Consider the following 19,083-nt stretch of genomic DNA (forward strand, 5'->3'; position numbering starts at 1 on the left):
ATTGAACGTGGGAATTATTCCCCCACTGATTTTGGGAATCCCTCACTGAATGTGGGAATGATCCCTCCCTCCCCCTGCAGCCCAGGCTCCATCCCCACCCTGAATTCGGCAATTTCCCTCCTCCTGCAGCCCAGGCTCCATCCCCACCCTTCCCAAGGGCACCCTGAGGCTCAGTGGCCACACCAGTGCCCAGCAGGAGCCCAGCCCAGTCCCTGTCCCAGCTGGGTGTCCCTCAGGGTGTGCCTGGGCTCCTCCCCAGGGCTCCCAAACACCAAGTTCTGCCTCCTCAGGCCATGGCTGGAGCTCCCACAGCCATTTCCAGCCCCAGAAATGGGCAGAGCAGAGGCCTCAAGGCTGATCCTGGCCCATGTGAGCTCAGGAATGATAACAACCCCTCTGATAAGGAAGGAATTCCCTTCTGAGCAAGGAGTACCCATGGCTGCTGTGCCCATCACTGCTGGAGATGACCAGGCTGGTGGCCCAGAGCCTGATGCCAGCTCCCAAAGGGTGGCCACAGCTTCAGCAGCTCCTTCCTACCTGTGCCAATGAATCTGGGGAAAACTGGAGCAGCACAGGGAGTGCAGAGGTTGTCAGTGCTTTATTGGTGACAGGGACAGCACCAAGGGACACCAGAGCTCACTCCATGAGGGTCTGGGTGTGCCCCACACTGGCCAGGACACTCTGGGAGCTGCTGTGGGGCTCCATCCCCATCTCCAGGTGCTCCAGGATGGGGTGACAGGGCCATGCTGTCACTGCCCCGAGGCTGCAGTGCTCTCACCATCCTCCTCCTCCTCCTGGTCTGGCAGCAGCTCGGAGGGGTTGGCACCTGGTTGGGGCAGAGCTCTGGAGGGCTGGTCCTCCTCTAGGCCTGCAGGAGATGGGCAGAAAGGGAATGGTGAGGTGCAGGAGACACTCATGGGGATCACACAGAGCAGGATGAGCCCATCAAGGGCTGTATTTCAATCCCCCCCAGGGATGGGGATGGAGAGAACCTCAGGCCCTGGAGCAGAAATGGCACAGTGGGGCCATGCCTGGGTGTTTAGGGATACCCAGGGTGGAGCAAAAAGAGGAGGAGGCTGCCCAGGAGCACAAGGTGGAGATGGCAAAGCAGAGAGAATGGGCTGGGGGTGTCTCAGGGGCCATCACCTTCCTCATCCTGAGCCTCTGATGCCTTCCCCTCCAGGCTCTGGGACAGCAGGGTCAGCCTCTTGAGGGCCAGCAGGGCTTTCCCTGTTTTCTGGAGGGAGGAGAATTGGCACTGAGCCTTCATTAGAGTCACCCCCATGTCCCCATCACCCCACCAGGAGCACTGAGCTCTTCAGAGCCACCCCATGTCCCCACCATGGGCACTGAGCCACCCCCATGTCCCCACAAGGGCTCTGAGCTCTTCAGAGCCACCCCTCTGTCCCCATGTCCCACCAGGGACACTGAGCCCTTGGGCAGAGCCACCCCCATGCCCCCATGTCCTCACCAAGGGCACTGAGCCCTTCAGCAGAGCCACCCCAATGTCCCCATCACCCCACCAAGGGCACTGAGCCACCCCCATGTCCCCACCAAGGGCACTGACCACTCCCCATGTCCCCATCACCTCACCAGGGCACTGAGCCCTTCTGCAGAGCCACCACCATGTCCCCATCAGAGGCACTGAGCCCTTCAGAGCCACCCTCACATCCCCACCAGAGGCACTGAGCCCTTCAGCAGAGCCACCCCCTTGTCCCCACGTCCCCAGCAGGTACCTGCCACTTCCTCCGTGCCAGGAACTGCCTGATCCTCTCCTTGGACAGCACCTTGGGGCTGCTGGGCTGGGGCTGCTGCAGCCAGGGGTGCAGCAGAGCCCCTGCACTGGGGAGCCGCCGGCTGCAGCACACACAGGGGGTCACGGGGGGCTCCTCCACCCTGGAGCATCCCCCCACCCCAAACACACAGAGCTTCCCCTCACCCACCCCCTCAGCACCCCAAAACCCAGCCCAGCCCCAGCTGAGCAGCCCCCAGGCCCTACCTGGGCTCCTTCTGCAGCAGTTGGCTGATGAAGTCCTTGGCTTGCTGGGAGATCTCAGAGAAGCTCTCCTCCTCAAAGTCCCACCAGGCAGCTGTGACATTGCTCAGGGTCTCCATGTCCGTGTCCCCCTGGAAGGGTGACTCCCCACTCAGCCTGGAGAGGGGAGCCCAGGGCATCAGTGAGAGCTCAGCCCCCTGCACCCAGCCTGCCCTGCCCAGGAGGACACTCACAGGATGTAGCAGATGACACCAACGCTCCACATGTCCGTGGAGAAGCTCACGGGCTCGAAGGCGACCACTTCTGGAGCCATGAACTCGGGAGTGCCGTGGAGAACCTTCACAGGGGTGTCTGGAGCTGCAGAGAGGAGGCAGGAGATCAGCTGGGATCTCCTTGGGGTCACTTGGGATCTCCTGGAGCAGGAGGCCAGTTGGGATCTCCACGGCCCAAGGAGGCCCAGCTGGGATTTCCATAGGGCACACGAGGCCCAGCTGGGATCTCCATGGGGCAGAAGGCCCAGCTGGGATGGTCCTGAGGAGTTGGGATCTCCCTGGGGCGGGAGGCCAGCTAGGCTCTCAATGGGCAGGAGGCCCCGTTGGCTTCTCCATGGGATCTCCCTGGGGCAGGAGGCCCAGGCTGGGATCTCCAGGGGGCCAAGGAGGCCCAGCCTGGGATCCCAATGGGGAGCTGGGATCTCCCTGGGCCAAGGAGGCCCAGCCTGGCATCCCCATGGGCCAAGGAGGCCCAGCCTGGCATCCCCATGGGGAGCTGGGATCGCCCTGGGGCAGGAGGCCCAGGCCGGCATCTCCAGGGGCCAAGGAGGCCTGGCCAGGATCTCCATTGGGAGTTGGGCTCTCCATGGGCCACAAGGCCCTGCTGGGCTCTCCATGGGATCTCCCTGGGGCCAGTTGGGATCTCCACAGGCCACGAGGCCCAGGCGGGATCTCCTGGGGAACTTCATCCTCTTGCCTTTTACTCTCTTATGCTTTTGCTCTCTTATTTTTTTACTCTCTCACCCTCTCTCTTCTCTCAGCCTGCTCTGAGCTGTGTTTGGCAGCTCCCAGCAGGGCCCTGCACCCAAGCCCTTTGCAATAAACCCCAAATTCCACAGCCTGGCTGCAGAGATCTCTCATCTCCATCCATCCCGACCATCCTACCCCCAAAACTCTCTGATTTTAGGGATTCCCACACTCACCCAGCCTCCGTGCCAGCCCGAAGTCGATGATCTTGACGCGGTGGCTGCCGGGGCTGACGCAGACGATGTTCTCGGGTTTCAGGTCCAGGTGCACGATGGCCTGGCCGTGCATGAACTGCAGCCCCTCCAGGATCTGCTGCATGTACTGGGCACTGCTGGGCTCTGTGTGCTCGAAGTCATCGTCCACAATGCGCTCAAAGAGCTCCCCGCCTGCCACGCTGGGGACAGACGTGATGGGGACACTTTGGGGTTTCACCAGCGCCAAGGAGGGGAAGCCCCAGTGGAGAACCCAGACTCAGCACTCTGGGAGCATCTCTCCACCCTTATCTCCAGGAGCTGAGGGTTCCTCATCCAACCCACACCAGCACCCCATGGCACAGGGACCCCTCTCCACCTGTCACTGTGGGGACACCCAGGTGCTGGGGACCTCTTTGGGATCTACCAGCCCCAAAGAGGGGAAGCCCCAGTGGAGAACTCATCTCTCCACCCTTATCTCCGGGAGCTGTAGGTTCCCCATCCATCCCACCAGCACCCCATGGCACAGAGACCCCTCCCCACCTGCCACTGTGGGGGCAACGAGGTGCTGGGGACCCCTTTGGGACCCTCCATACTGGGGACTCTCCACACTGAGGGACAACAAAATTCTGGGGACCCCTTTGGGATCTACCACCTCCAAGGAGAGGAGGCCCAGCAGAGAACCCAGTGCTCTGGGAGGACCTCACCATTCGTAATTCCAGAGTTTCCAGGTTCTCCATCCATCCATCCATCCATCCATCCATCCATCCATCCATCCCCACCTGCCATTGTGGGGACAATGAGCTGCTGGGGACCCTTTTAGGGTCTCACCAGCCCCAAAGAGGGGAAGCCCGGCAAGAACCCAGTGCTCTGGGAGGACCTCACCATTCCAGAGTTTCCAGGTTCTCCATCCATCCATCCATCCATCCATCCATCCATCCATCCATCCATCCCACAGCACAGGGACCCCTCGCCACCTTCAGAGCCCGCCCTGGCAGCCCCCAGCCCCTCACTCACTACTCCATGACCATCACCAGCTGGGTGGGCTCCTGGAAGGCCTCCAGGCACTGCACAAGGCGTGGGTGGTGCAGGAGGTTCATCAGCTCCACCTCGGCGCGCGCCGCCTGCCTCTCCTTGGCCGTGCGCGCTCGGAAATATTTCCCGGCCCGGATCCTGCCCGTGGCCTTCTCCTGCAGCCTGTACACCGTCCCAAACTTCCCCCTGGCACAGAGGAAGAGGAAGGATGGAGGACCCACCAGCAGCACCAGGGCCGTGCATGGACAGCCAGGGCAATGCCCAGGGTGGGACACAGGAGCTTCACTCACTCCCCGAGCTTCTCCAGCTGTGTGTACACATCTGAAACCTTGTCCTGGCTGTTGATGACCACGTCACGGTGTTCAAAGGGCTCCTCAGCTCCTGGGGGATGGATTAAGGTGGGCCATGCAGGGATTCCACCCTGATTTGGGGACCACAGGCCTGTCTTCCCCTCCAGTGATGATTTCTGTGTCCCCCCGGTCCATCTGGGACCAACCACCCTCTGCACCCAGTGTGCATGGCACCTGGGGACAGGAGCTGGTGCAGCCCAGCACTCTGCAAGTCAGGTTTGGGGTGAAAGGTGCTTTTAGGATCAAAAATCCAAGAGAAATGAGGCCAGGATGGGATAGAGACTGGTGCTGATAGGGGGTTGGACAGGGGTCACACCATTGCTGGGGTCCCCTGTGCCTCTGCTGTACCTTCTTCCAGGGACATGGTGGTGCCACTGGCTCCTCACAGGGTGCTGGAACAGTCAGGATGTGTCCCCCTGGTGATAGTCTCTGCTTCAGCTGCTCCCTGGGGCTCTGCACCTTCTCCCTGCCACAGGAGACCACCAGCATGACCCCAACATCACCCCACTCCCCATTCCACCGATGGACCCAAAAGAACCAAGACAGATTTTAAAGCAAGGCCCCTTTTTGGATGGGGACAGCCCTCCCCAGGCTCCAAGGCGATGTTTTTCCCATGCACTGTCTTACATCAGGCAGGAAATCCCCAGGAAAGCCTCACTTGTAGGGCAAAGGAGCTGCTTCCTTACATGCCAGAACCCAGAGGGTTGGGGGGACAGACAGTGACACCCAAGGGTGTCAGGCAGTGACACCCATACCCCAACCCGGGACCCCCAGCACTGACCTGGCACCGTCCAGCCCCTCCTGCAGCTCGCTGCCCTTTCAGTCACTGCAGAGCCACAAAAGCTGGGTAGAGAGGGAAGGGGTGATGCTGGAGGCTGAGGAACCACAACTGGAACCACAAAAATGGGGATATCTCGGGGTCCAGCTGGGAGCATCCCTCCCACTCCAGCACTGGAAGCAGCCCTGGCTGTCCCCTCCCTTTCCTTCCCAGCACAGCGCTTCCGGACATGGGGGATAAACAACCCCCACCAGCCTGAGCTGTCCCCAATGTCCCCTTTGAGTCCCAGGTCTGCAACACAGAGCTGTGGAACCCCAGGGCAAGGGGGGCTGCAGAGAGCTGACCACACAGCAGAGACCCCCAGCTCTGCCCTCCCAACCTCTGTGCAGGATTTGGGGCTCTCACAGGTTAAATCCACAGCCCACCCTGGGGGTAAACAACCCCCACCACCCATGAGCTGTCCCCAAACCCTGTCCCCAACATCCCATTTGAGTCCCCGGTCTGTAATACAGAGCTGTGAAACCCCAGGGGCTGCAGAGGCTGACACACCTCAGCACACAGCAGAGCCCCCCAGCTCTGCCCTGTGCAGGATTTGGGGCTCTCCCAGGTTAAAGCCACAGCCCACCCTAGAGGATAAACAACCCCCATCACCTACAAGCTGTCCCCAAACCCTGTCCCCAGTGTCCCCTTTGAGTCCCAGGTCTGCAACACAGAGCTGTGGAACCCCAGGGCAGGGGGAATGCAGAGAGCTGACCACACAGCAGAGACCCCCAGCTCTGCCCTCCCAACCTCTGTGCAGGATTTGGGGCTCTCCCAGGTTAAACCCACAGCCCACCCTAGAAGATAAACAACCCCCACCACCCATGAGCTGTCCCCAATGTCCCTTTTGGGTCCCAGGTCTCCAACACAGAGCTGTGGAACCCCAGGGCAAGGGGGGCTGCAGAGAGCTGACCACACAGCAGAGACCCCCAGCTCTGCCCTCCCAACCTCTGTGCAGGGTTTGGGGCTCTCACAGGTTAAACCCACAGCCCACCACAGATTTAACCCTCTCCCAGATTAAATCCACAGCCCACCCTGGGGGATAAACAACACCCACCACCCATGAGCTGCCCCCAATTCACCTTTTGGGTCCCAGGTCTGCAACACAGAGCTGTGGAACCCCGGGGGCTGCAGAGGCTGACACACCTCAGCACAGCAGAGACCCCCAGCTTTACCCTCCTAATTCCTGCACAGGATTTGGGGCCTCCCACAGGTTAAATCCACAGACTGGGGCCTCTCCCAGGTTAAATCCACAGCCCACCACAGATTTGACCCTCTCCCAGGTTAAATCCACAGCCCCCGCCCCCGTCCCACCCATGGGTGGGTTCCTGCAGAGGGGCTGAGCACCCACAGCTGCCCCCCTGGCCCTGCTCCACCTGCAGCCAATATCCCAACCCCGAGTTTTGGCTTCCCGGGAATGCTCCAGGTGAATGGCGAGTTAAAAAACTCCTCCTGGCCTCCAAAGTGGGTGATTTAAAGGAAAAATGTGTTTCCCAGCTTTTATCCCCTAAAAGCAGCAGCGCGCAGCCGCTCCGTGCCCGGTACTGTGGTTTTCCTGGTTTGCCCAGATTTGAAATGGGAAGAACGCCGTGATTTCCTCCCGGAGCTGACTCCAAACGCGAGGATCAGGCAGTGGCACCTCAAAGGGACACGAAACCCCTGGGGACCGCGGTGGCACAACAGGGGGTGTCACCTGGGGTTACCTGTGCCCGCAGCCCCTCTCGGGGACCTTTGGGACGCCTCCAGACTCGTCCCAGCGCCGCTCCCAGGCTCGGCTCAAAGTCCACGGGCTCCGGCAGGGAGTAGGTGACAAATGTCCCCAGGGCAATGGCGGGGTCACCACGACCTCGCCGTGCCTTTGTCACCGCGACCTTGGAGCCCGGGGGTGTCCCAGCGTCACCCCCGGGGATGCGCGGATGCTCCGGGCTCGGCGCTCGGCCGGACCCCGCTGCGATGTTATCGACTGCGGGGACACGGGGGTGGCCGCCATGGGGACAGGCGGCTGGAGCACGGCTGGGTGCATCCCGGGGCCCCGGGGTACGGCGAGGCCGGGCTGGGCAGCTCCCCGTGCACCGGAGACAGCCCCGGAGCGAGAGCGATGCCGGCAGCCGCTGGATGTCAGTGTCGGCCTGATGCTGGAGAAAGGAGCAGAAAAAGAAAGATTTGGGGTCTGGGGGATCTGGGGAGGGCTGGGAGCACCCAGGTCCTGCGGGATGTGCCGGGATGGAGGGGAATCCCTCAGGGGATGGAGCATCGCAGCCATGAGACAGCAGCAGCGGCAGGGATCGACAGCAGATCAATCCTGTCTCGTTACCGACGGCTCCATTTACCGGCCCTGTCCCACCCCCCTGCCTCCGGATTTGTCCCCTCCCTTGTGCCTTAACCCCTTCTCCTTGTGCTTTATAAAATTAATTAATTAATCGAATTAATTAATCATTAGTAGTCACAGCAGGCAGCCATGTGTGGTGCTTTGGGGGTCAAGGTGTCCCCATCTGCCCAGGGATTCCCCCAACCCCAAACCCACTCGTGCTGCCCATGGGGTGCCCACCAGACCCCCCAGTTCACCCTGACGCCCTCTGCATCCCCTCCTTCCCCTTTGGGCTCGGTCAGGACCCTCAGGGCAGCTTCAGCTCCTCTGCTTGAGGTGACACCTCAATAAACGGGGTCACCTTGGTGCTGAGTGACAGCAGGACGGACAGGGTCACATCAGTGGGTGCTGGCTGGCTGGCTGTCCTTGAGCCTCTTGTGCCTGAGGGAAGGGCTCGATGGCCTCAGGGGGACACAGTCCCTGCTCCCTGTTATCCCAGAGGGGACACAATCCCTGTTCCCATCACCCAGAGGGGACACAGCCCCTGTTCCCCCTTTCCCCAGGATGAAAGACTCAGCACATGTGCCAGATGTGCATGGAGACATGGGTGACATGGGGACATGAAGGGCACTGTGGACTTGGGGGACACAGGAAGGACATGAGCACAGGGGACACCATGGGCATGGGGACACAGGGGGGTAGTCAAGGGACTTAGGGGGACCAAGGGAGCATGGAGGGGACACAGGGAGGGCAGCGGACACTGGGGACAGGGGGGGACATGGGAGTCACAGGGGCCCGCAGAGGCCATGGAGCAGATGGAGGGGTGCAGGAGACATGCGAAGGACAGGGGACATCGGAGGGACACAGGGGACACCAGAGGGACACAGGGGACATCGGAGGGACACGGGAGGGGACATGGGGGACTTCAGGGGGAACACCAGAGGTGGGGACAGCAGGGACACCCCGGATGGAGGGACAAGGAAGCACAGGGCACATGGCAAGGTTTGGGGACACCTGGGGGACACGGGAAGGGACGGGGGGGACACGGGGGGCGGGGCCAACAGCATGGGGGGCGCCGCTGGTGGGCGGGGCCGGCCGCGCACGCGCTGGGGGCGGGGCTACGGTGGTGGGCGGGATGTTCGGAGCGCGGCTTCCGGGTTGGGCGGGGCCGGCGCGTTGCGTTCGCGGTGGGCGTGGCCATGCCCTTATTGGGAGATGTGGGCGGGGCCAGGGGGAGCGCGCGTGTGCGGCTCTGGCGCCCCGCAGCGCTCGCGGGAGGGGGAGCGGCCGGGAACTGGGAGCACTGGGAACACTGGGAGTGATGGGAACACTGGGAGTGATGGGAACACTGGGAGTGATGGGAACACTGGGAGTGATGGGAGCACTGGGAACACTGGGAGTGATGGGAGCACTGGGAACACTGGGAGCGATGGGAACACTGGGAGTGATGGGAGCACTGGGAACACTGGGAGCGATGGGAACACTGGGAGTGATGGGAGCACTGGGAGTGATGGGAGTGATGGGAGCACTGGGAACACTGGGAGTGATGGGAGTGATGGGAGCACTGGGAACACTGGGAGTGATGGGAACACTGGGAACACTGGGAGCACTGGGAGTGATGGGAACACTGGGAACACTGGGAGTGATGGGAACACTGGGAATGCTGAGAGCGCTGGGAGTGCTGGGAACACTGGGAACACTGGGAGTGATGGGAGCACTGGGAGTGATGGGAACACTGGTAACGCTGGGAGTGATGGGAACACTGGGGACGCTGAGAGCACTGGGAGTGCTGGGAGCTCTGGGAGCGCTGGGAAATGGGAGCACTGGGAGCTGGATGCTGGGAGCGCTGAGAGCACTGGGAGTGTTGGGAGCACTGGGAGATGGATGCTGGCAGCACTGGGAGTGCTGGGAGATGGGAGCATTGGGAGCTGTATTCTGGGAGCACTGGGAGTGCTGGGAGCACTGGGAGCTGGATACTGGGAGACAGGAACATTGGGAGCACTGGGAGACGGGAACATTGGGAGCACTGGGAGCTGGATGCTGGGAGCACTGGGAGCAGTGGGAACTGGGTTCTGGAAGCACTGGGAGATCAGTGCTGGGAATACTGGAGTTACTGGGAGCACTGGGAGCTGGATGCTGGGAGCACTGAGAGCACTGGGAGTGTTGGGAGCGCTGGGAGCATTGGGAGATGAATGCTGGGAGCACTGGAAGCTCTGGGAGCTGGATGCTGGGAGCACTGGGAGGTGGATACTGGGAATGCTGGGAGCTGGATACTGGGAGATAGGAGCACTGGGAGCAGTGGGAACTGGGTTCTGGGAGCACTGGGAGATCAGTGCTGGGAATACTGGAATTACTGGGAACTGGGTGCATGTGCTGGGAGCACTGGAGCTGGGCGCAGGCTGCGGGTGGAAATGGGAGCACTGGGAGATGAGTGTTGGGTGCTGGAAGTCATGGCTGATGCACGGTGGGAGCGCTGGGAGCACTGGGAGCACTGGGATCCGGGAGTTGGGGGTGCTAGAATGCTGAGGGATGGATGCGGGATGTTGGGATATGGAATTCTGGGGGATGGATGCGGGATGAGAGGACAGGGAATGCTGGGGGATGTATGTGGGATGCTGGGATATGGAATTCTGGGATGCTGGGATATGGAATTCTGGGGGATGGATGCGGGATGAGAGGACAGGGAATGCTGAGGGATGGATGCAGGATGTTGGGATATGGAATTCTGGGGGATGGATGCGGGATGAGAGGACAGGGAATGCTGGGGGATGGATGTGGGATGATGGGATATGGAACTCTGGGATGCTGGGATGTGGAATTCTGGGGGATGGATGCCTGGAGCTGCAGATTTGAGTGCTGGCAGCTCAGTGCTGGCTGTAGGCACTGGGAGTTGTGGTGGCTGCCGGGAGCTGGGGTCAAGCCCTGTTCTGCAGGATCAGGGTTGTGCAAACATCCATCACCCCAAATTTATTCCTGACAGCGTGGAAAGGGTTGTGGCATTCTGGATTTGGGATGCCACGAGGGGTGGCAGTGCTCAGCCAGGGTGTGGAGGAGCTAAAATGTGGCTGGAAAAGACCCAAACCCATGGCAAATAAAAATAAATCAATCTGGATCTATAAAGCACGGTATTTCTGGCAGCAGCTCAGGAATCAGCCTGTGCCTGTGTGGGCTTGGCTGATCCAGCTCCTCCAGGCAGCCCCGGGACCCTGGAGCTGCTCCTGCAGCCCCAAGAGGGTGCAGGGAGTCAGGGATGGGCTGGGGAGAGCCCTGGGGAGGGGGATTGACTCTGCAGCCTCGCAAAAACCCCACAAGGTGACAAATAATGGCACTTCAGAGAGCCCACGGTGGCTAAAGGCACGGAGCTGGGCTCAGAGATAAGCACAACGCCCCGAGGCGTTATCAGCTTTATCAGCAGCCCAGGGTGTTCCTGCCTCATCCAAAGCCCTGCGGGCAAAGCTGGTGCTGAGGGAAGGGAAGGGAAGGGAAGGGAAGGGAAGGGAAGGGAAGGGAAGGGAAGGGAAGGGAAGGGAAGGGAAGGGAAGGGAAGGGAAGGGAAGGGAAGGGAAGGGAAAAGACAAAACAAAAATCACCCCGCCACACCAAAAAAGAAAAAAACAAACCCACCCCCCTTTGTTGTTTAGTAACATCAGAACTTAATTCCAAAATCTTCAAGTGGCTGCTCAGGCTCATTCCCTGAACTGTTCCTTCCCAAAAATCACACAGGACAGGGCCTGGGCCCAGCCTGCCCCAGAAAATGGGACCCCAAGACAACCGACTTTGAAGGGAGACATTTTAGGTTGGCAGTGAGGGTTTTTTTCCTTTTATTTACAAACTGTATTGCTTATTTTTGCCTTTTACATGCCCTGATCACCCAGGACACATTCTCTTAAAATTCCTGCTCACTGAACCCCCCTGTCCACACCCCACAGGGCTCAGCCAGCAAAGAGCACAACCAGTGGGGAAAAAATCCCTTGAAACCCTTGAGAAAGCTCATGGACTTTGCCTTGTGGGTCACTTCTCTCCTTGAGACGTGAGATGGAGGCCAGATAAGCCTGGGAGGAGCCCTTGGGAGAGATGGAATTGGGCAGACTGGTGATTTTAGGGGAGAATTGTGACAAACTGGGTGATTTTGGGGGAGAGCTGTCACCCCCTGAGCACACCGAGCTCCCACCGTGCTGAGGGGACATTGTGGTCCGTGTCTGCTAATTGAGATCCATCTAATTGCGATCTCTGGGTGCCAATTTTAATCCTGATCTGTGGCTGCTGCTGCTGGAACGGTTCTGGAGAAGGACAGAGCATGAAGGAGTTAAATTCAGACGGCTGAAGAGAAAGGCACTCTCATTTGGGGCCCTGAGGCTCTGGGGTCACCCCCTCGATCCAGGCCCGGCCCTGAGCAAGGCCTCGGTCCCTGGGCCGCCCCGGCCGAGCAGCCCTCAGGGCTTTCGGTGTCGCCGTCCCGGCCAAAACCCTCCTCCCGGAGCCCTACGGGGCCTGCAAGGCCCCCCTGACGATATCAAGGCCTGAGGGAGGCCTCGATGTTCGGTGTTCGCTGTCCCGCGGCGAACCGGGGCCGGTTCCTCCGCCTCCCGCCGTGACACAGCGCCCGCCACGTGCGGCCGCGGGGCATCCTGGGGCGGCGAGTCCGCAACCGCCCCGGTCCCACTACCGCAAATCGCTGGCGGACTACAACCCCCATAATGCCCTGCGGTGGAGGAGGCACCGCCTTTTCCTGTACTAGTCGCGTTTCTATTGGCTCCGCCGGGCCGTCACGCAGCGGCACGGCGGATTCTGATTGGCTGGAGAGCGGCGGAGCCGGGACGGCGACTATGGCGGCCGGGCGGGCGGAGCGGGAGCGGGAGCGGTGCCGCCGCCGCCATTTTGTGTGTGAGAGGCCGGGCCGGGCCCCCTCCCGTCCGTGGCCCTGAGGCGGCAGCACGGGCGGCCCAGCCGAGGCTCTGTCCCGCGAGCGGAGCGTGGGGCCCCTAATGGGGGGCGGTACCGCGGCGCCACCGGGACCGGAGCTCACGGAGCTGAGCCGGTGGAGGAGCCCGGCCCGGAGCTCTCCGGCTGTAACTGCGTTACTGGGTGGGGGCTGGGGCTGTTTTTCGATCAAAATTAGCGTTAAACGGTATCTGAAGGTTTCTCACGGCCGCAGCCCGATCTGGTGCGGGGCTGGCCCTGCCTGAGCCCCGTGAGGAGCAGCGAGGGGAGGAACAGCGCAGCTCTGAGGGAAATCGGGGCTGGGTGTGCCGGGGTCCCGTCCCTCACACCCCGCGGTTTCTTGTGTGGGGGGGGAGATAATCCCTGATATTTATTTAATCCTTTGTTTCACACATTTCAGCCAAAGCCCGCGGGGTTCCCGGAGCGATCCCGGCCGGATCCAGTGGATCTCAGCTAACATGGCCTCCCCGGCGGGGAGCTCCGAGACTCAAAAACAAAAGCGTTCGGTTGTTGCCAGGGCCCGGGGGAACTTCTCGGGCGGTAACAAACCCGACCGACCCGGGCTCGCAGGGAGCGATGCCCCTCCGGGGCTGGCCAAGCACCTGCTGGGTTGTTTACCCCGTGCAAAGTCAAACCCCAGCTCTTTAAAAACTAAAAATGGCTTTTTTTGGGGGGAGGGATTGAGCTGGCGCAGCCTCCCCGCGGTTCCTCAGTGGAGCTCCAGTTGCCAGCCCTGTTGTTGCCTCGATAACACCAGCTCATCCCCTGGTATTTGTGGGCCTGGGTTTAGGTTTAAAACAGGGAGATTTGGGAGCCTTCTGCTTCAAGTGTGGATTGTGCTGTCAGACGTGGGTCAGCCAGTTAAAACCAGATTATTTTACATTTAGGCACTTGGTGGGTGGGGTGTTGTATTTTTCTCTTTTTTCTTTTTTTTTTTTTTTTAAATTGTATTTGTTGTTGTGACTCTGCAGATGTTGCTTTAGCAGGTCCTGAATTCCAAAGCATTATATGGAAAGGTGATGGCTGCCCCAGCCCTGGAAGGTGTCCAAGGCCACGTTGGGCAGGGCTTGGAGCAACCTGGGACACTGGAAGGTGTCCCTGCCTATGGCAGTGGGGTGGAACTGATCTTTAAGGTTCCTCCAACCCCATCCATTCTATAATTCCATAATATTTTACATCCCAACTGCATTTCCAGGGCTGGGATGTTTATTGTGTGTGTCTTCAAATGCTTGTGACAGCTGAAAATGCCATTTCAAGCTGATTTTGTCAAACCCATGAGGGTCACACTTGGTTTGAGCTGTGAGCTTTGCACCTGCCCAGGTGTCAGAGGGTTTGTGGGGAGCAGAAGGGGAGCAATCCCGAGGGGCTGGAGCTGCCAGGTTTTTTGTGACCAGCTGCAGATTGTCCTCTTGCTTCACCAAAATGCCACTTGTGCCACCCAGAGTCACCAGTGTCCTGGGAAGGTGGGGACAGTGAGGAGGAGCTGGGGCAGGTGATGTGCCCAAGCTGTGCCCTGGGTGTAACCCTGGCACAGAAGGAGCACCAGGAGCAACTCCAAGGGGCTGCTCAATCCCAGGGCAGGATTTGGGGCTCACCTCACCCCAACAGACACTTCCTTCTTGGATTTGTGGTGTTTCCAGGGATCTGCACTGCATCTGTCCAAGGGGAAAGGCCATTCCTGCACGTGGGATGGAGCAGTCTCCATTTTTGTGTTGGTGCTGGCAGAATTTCAGCCCTTTCTTCTGAAAACAAAAGAGGGTCTCCCAATGCTCTGTGTTTCCAAGTGCCCCAAATCCAGTGTTGGTGTTGCCGTGGAGCCCTGTGGAAGTGATTCCTGCTTGTCCAGAGAATCATGGAATGCTTTGGGTGGGAAGAGACCCTAAAGCCCATCTCATTCCACCCCTTGCCATGGCAGCTGCTCCAAGCCTGCTCCAGCCTGGCCTTGGACACTTCCAGGAATCCAGGACCAGCCACAGCTGCTCTGGGCACCTCTGCCAGCGCCTCCCCACCCTGGCAAGGTTGGCACTGGGTGGTCTTGAAGGTCACATCCAACCCAAACCATTCCATGATTCTGGTTGCAAGCTGAGCTGTGCCAGGCTGATGTCTGCTGCTGTGGCTCTGTGCTCACACAGATGAGCTCCAGTCAGGAGTTTGTGGGAAGCCTTGGGATGAGGAACTCCCTGTCCATTACTGAGCCACTCAGAGGTTCCAAAGGTCCCCAAATGTCCCCGGTCTGTGTCTGCAGGAGCTGCCCTGAGCCCTTGGGATCAGGATAAAACACCATGGAATAAAGCAGGAGAACTTGGTGTGGGCAGAGGAGGTTGGAGAGTTGATCGTTATGGTCCCTTTAGTTGGTTTGTTTGCTTTGGGTTTTTCTAGGTTGTATTTTTAAAAAGCATTTGCAGAGAAAATATTTCTTCCAGAGACTTGAACCTGGCTGACAGGGTGTGGGGTGAGTGGATGAGGGCAAAACCTGAGAATATCCCCTTGGATGGAGCTTTTCCCACAAAACAGGTGCGAGGAGCTGCATTTCACAAAGCTGGGACCATCAGGGACCCGGTGAGGAAATGCCTCTTGTGGGAATCGCGGACAGAAAATCGCTCTGCAGGGGAATAAACAGCGGGAAAGCATCGGGCCGGAGGAGCAGGGGGGCTCGGCCCCATCGCAGCCCGCAGGATCCCGCACACCATCGCTGTCCCCTCCCCGGCGCTGCGGTGATGTCATGGCACAGGGAAGGACTCCCGGGCCCTTGAGCAAGTGGCCCTGGCTCGTTTCCTTCCCCCCGCCGTGCCCCGGAGCTGCATGGGGGCTGGGGGGGACAGAAATCGCTGTAATTCCCCCTCCCCCCGATTTTACACCGCCCTGTCTGCTCTGGGGACATCGCTGTGCTCTCCCCCTGAGCACGGCTGCTTTTCCCCCATGGAGCCGCGGGGGTTTGGCCAGGCTGGGGTTAAACCTGGTGGGACCGTTCCAGCCCCGAGGCGGTCACACCGGGCTGCCTGGCAGTGCTGGGACGGCCCCGTCCCCATCGGGATCTGTGGAAATGCACAATTACCCCATTCCCAGGCCCATCCCGGTTCCTGCAGCCCCCGGAGCTCTGGGACGGCCCCATGCCCTCCTCTCCCGTCGGGTTTTATGGAAATGCCCGATTCCCCCATTGCTGGGCAGCTGCCCAGGCCTGTCCCGGCTCCTGCTGTCCCCAGAGAACTGGGATAGCCCCGTCCCGTCCTTCCCCTCCCCTTGGGTTTTGTGGAAATGCCCAATTCCCCCATTTCCAGGCCCATCCCAGTTCGTGCTGCCCCCGGAGCGCTGGGACAGCCCCGTCCCCCTCAGGTTTTGTGGAAATGTCCAATTCCCCCATTCCCGGGCAGCTGCCAGGGCACATCCCGCTCCTGCTGTCCCCCCCGAGCCCTGGGACACCCCCGTCCCCTCTTCTCCCCTTGGGTTTTGGGGAAATGCCCAATTCCCCCATTCCCAGGCCCATCCTGGTTCCTGCTGTCCCCGGAGCGCTGGGACAGCCCCAATCCCCTCAGGTTATATGGAAATGTCCAATTCCCCCATTGCAGGGCAGCTGCCCGGGCACATCCAGGCTCTTGCTGTCCCTGGAGCGCTGGGACAGCCCCATCCCCCTCCGGTTCTGTGGAAATGCCAAAATCCCCCATTGCTGGGAAGCTGCCCGGGCCCATCCCGCTCCTGCTGTCCCCGGAGCTCTGGGACAGCCCGGTCCCCCTCCCCTGCCCTTCCCGAGCCCCTCAGGTTTTATGGAAATGCCAAATTCCCCCATTCCTGGGCCCATGCCGGTTCCCGCTGTCCCCGGAGCGCTGGGACAGCCCCGTCCCCTCCTCTCCCCTCAGGCTCCGTGTAAATGCCCCGTTCCCCCATTTCCAGGCCCAGCTTTCATCACCTCCCAGCCCCATCCCCATCCCAGCCCCTCCTCCCCTGCTTCACCCCTTCATGGACCTGTTCACCCCCCAAAAAAAGCTCCAGGCTCGGAGCTTCTCCCTCCTCCTCCTCCTCTCTCTCAGGTGCAGCAGGAGGGAGGTTGAGCCATCGCCTTTCCCTCGTCAGCCATTTCAGAGGCCAAGTGCTGACTACCAAAACTTTTCCTTGGGCTGCTCCAAAACTTTAAGGTTTTTCTTCTCACTTGCAGCTTTAAGTATTTTTTTTTATTATTATTATTTTGGGGCAGTTTTTTGCCCAGATTTCAGTTAATGACCTGGATTCCTGCACAGCTGCTGGGAAACAGAGTCAAGTTTAAGTGAGCCTTAGGCAAACAGAGAGACTTGAGGCTACTCCTACTCCTCTGTGTCCATCATACACCATTTCAACCCCCCTTCCAGGTACTTTAAACTATTTCAGCTCATTAACCAGAATTAAAATTGAAAATAAATAGGGGAAAATAATAACAAAAAGGGTTAAGCGGGGAATTACAACTAAGTTTAATCAAACAGTTATAACAGGATGAAAATAATCCAGGATGTATTCCCTGGTGGAATGCCATCCTGATTATTTTCGAGAAATCACACCAAAACTATTACAGTTACAAGTAATTAAATTTATTAGACCTCTGTATTTTTTTTTTTATAGTCAGTTTTGGCCAATTTACAGCTTTCCTGGGGAATTTTTTTTCTCTTTTTTGGTTTAGACACAAAAAAAAAAAAAAAAAAAAAACCAAAAAAACCCATAAACCAGATATCACCAACACATCAACCCCCCCCTCACCCCATCACAGCCACCTAAAAAAGGGGGAGCCCTCGGCCCACCCAGCTGCAGTTTAGCCCGTAAAAAGGGTCCGCGGCGACTCTGTACAAGGACCGAATGTTCCACCCAGCACTGTAAAAACCCCCCCGCGCCCCCCTGGCCCAGTGTCACTCCCCCGGCTTGCAGGGGCCCTTTTCCTGCCGGGGCAGCAGCTCCTGCTCCCGCAGCAGCCGCAGGTTCTCGGCTCGCAGCCTGTCCACCTCCCGCTCCAGCGCCTGCACCCGCGCCGGGTCCGCCGCTTCCCCGCCGGCTTTTTTGCTCTCCATCCTCAGCCGGTTGTTCTCCTCCTCCATGCGCGACAGGCACTTCTCCAGCTCCAGGTACTCCTTCACCAGCTCCTGCTTGCTCATGTTCTGCAGGCTCTCCACATGGTACCGCTCGTAGGTCTCCGAGAAGTCCCTCTGCAGAAACTCGCTGCCGTCCCCCCCCATCCCGTCGCTGCCCCCGTCCTCGTCGGCCGCGTCGTCCAGGAAATCCTCCTCGCTCGTGTCGTCCGACTTGGCGGCCGCTCGCCGCGGGTACAGCCCGGTTTTCAGGTCGGGCTCCTCCTGGTCATGGTCCTCCATGAGGAACTGCGTGGTGTTGTAGGGAGCCACCGGCTGCCCCTTGGCGAACATCTCCGCTCGCAGCCGGGAGGCGCGGAGGCTTTGCCGCTCGTCGAACTGCTGTTTCTCCTCCCAGCTCAGCTTCGAGTACGGCTTCCAGCGCCGCTTCTTCTTCGACGGCCGCCGACGGTGCTTCTTCTTCACCGGCCACTCCTCGGTGCGTCCCACGGCCCGGTACCGCGGGCCCAGGCCGGGACGCCCCGCTCCGCCCGCCGGCGGCCGCCCCTCGGCGCCGCCCGCCGCCGCCGCCTCCGCCCCGGGGGGCGGCAGCCGCCCGGCATCGCCGTCCTCCGTCGGCGCCTCTCCGCGCTCGGGCTGCGGCTCGGGCTCGGACTGCGGCTCCGGCCGCGCCTCGGGCTCGGAGCGAGGCTCCGCTTCGCACTGGGGCTCCGGCCCCGGTTCAGCGGGCGCCGCGTCGGCCATAGCGCTGCGCTCGGCTACGCTCGCTGACGGGCGCTACCGGCGCCGCATGGGGGCTGCCCCGCTCAGGCCGCCCGGGACATGGCCCGGGGGAGGTTTAACGCCGCCGGGCCCGCCTCCCCGCGCGCACTGCACGCGCCGCCGCCGCCGCTCCCGCCGCAATCCCACCCCACGGCCCAACCCGCGCCCGCCGCCGCCCGCTCCCGACTGCCTCTCCTCGGCCGCGGCCGCTCCCTTTATAGCCGCGCGCGCCCCGCCCCGCCCGGCGCAGGCGCCCTGCGCGCCCCGCCCCGCCGCGCGTCGGGACCCGCCCCCGCCGCGCGCCCCGCGCCGCCGCCACGGCCCCGAGCGCGCGGGCGGTGCCGCCCCTCGGCCAATCAACGGGCGCGAGAGGCGGGCCGGCCATCCAGGACACGCCCCTGGCCGTTGCAGGGACTGGCCACCATTGGCCGAGATGGTCGTCACTCTTTCGCGGCGCCACCAATCGCGAGGGGGAGAAGGCGGGACCGGACCGTACCACGAGGCGGGGGAGTCCCCATGCGCGGGGCCGCGCGCGCCCCGCGACCTTCAGGCCCGCGCCGAGGGCAGCGCGCGCGCCACCCCCACGGCGGGGCTGTGGCACGGTCCGAAAAGAGTCCCC

General features: G+C 60.8%; 2 protein-coding genes across 3 annotated transcripts; both read right to left on the reverse strand.

Annotated features, from left to right (window-relative positions):
* Positions 1–649: 649 nt before the first annotated feature.
* On the reverse strand, positions 650–6,681 carry LOC131568615 (myosin light chain kinase, smooth muscle-like). 2 transcript variants are annotated; one of them, XM_058820717.1, is made up of 11 exons: positions 6,491–6,681; positions 5,373–5,480; positions 4,940–5,057; positions 4,532–4,622; positions 4,224–4,427; positions 3,192–3,409; positions 2,230–2,353; positions 2,000–2,152; positions 1,737–1,857; positions 1,147–1,237; positions 650–868 (listed from the first exon to the last, which is right to left on the reverse strand). In XM_058820717.1, exons 3-11 carry the CDS (start codon positions 4,953–4,955, stop codon positions 750–752), a joined length of 1,137 nt encoding a protein of 378 aa, XP_058676700.1. In that variant the 5' UTR covers positions 4,956–5,057; positions 5,373–5,480; positions 6,491–6,681; the 3' UTR covers positions 650–749. The 2 variants fall into 2 exon arrangements, with proteins under 2 accessions (XP_058676700.1, XP_058676701.1); XM_058820718.1 differs by having other exon boundaries at positions 5,373–5,434; positions 6,491–6,660.
* Positions 6,682–17,344: 10,663 nt separating this feature from the next.
* HEXIM1 (HEXIM P-TEFb complex subunit 1) lies at positions 17,345–18,607 on the reverse strand. The gene has a single exon (XM_058820534.1). It carries the CDS (start codon positions 18,444–18,446, stop codon positions 17,526–17,528), a length of 921 nt encoding a protein of 306 aa, XP_058676517.1. The 5' UTR covers positions 18,447–18,607; the 3' UTR covers positions 17,345–17,525.
* Positions 18,608–19,083: the final 476 nt, after the last annotated feature.

The sequence above is a fragment of the Ammospiza caudacuta genome, chromosome 27 (assembly GCF_027887145.1).
Source record: "Ammospiza caudacuta isolate bAmmCau1 chromosome 27, bAmmCau1.pri, whole genome shotgun sequence".
Classification (NCBI taxonomy): domain Eukaryota; kingdom Metazoa; phylum Chordata; class Aves; order Passeriformes; family Passerellidae; genus Ammospiza; species Ammospiza caudacuta.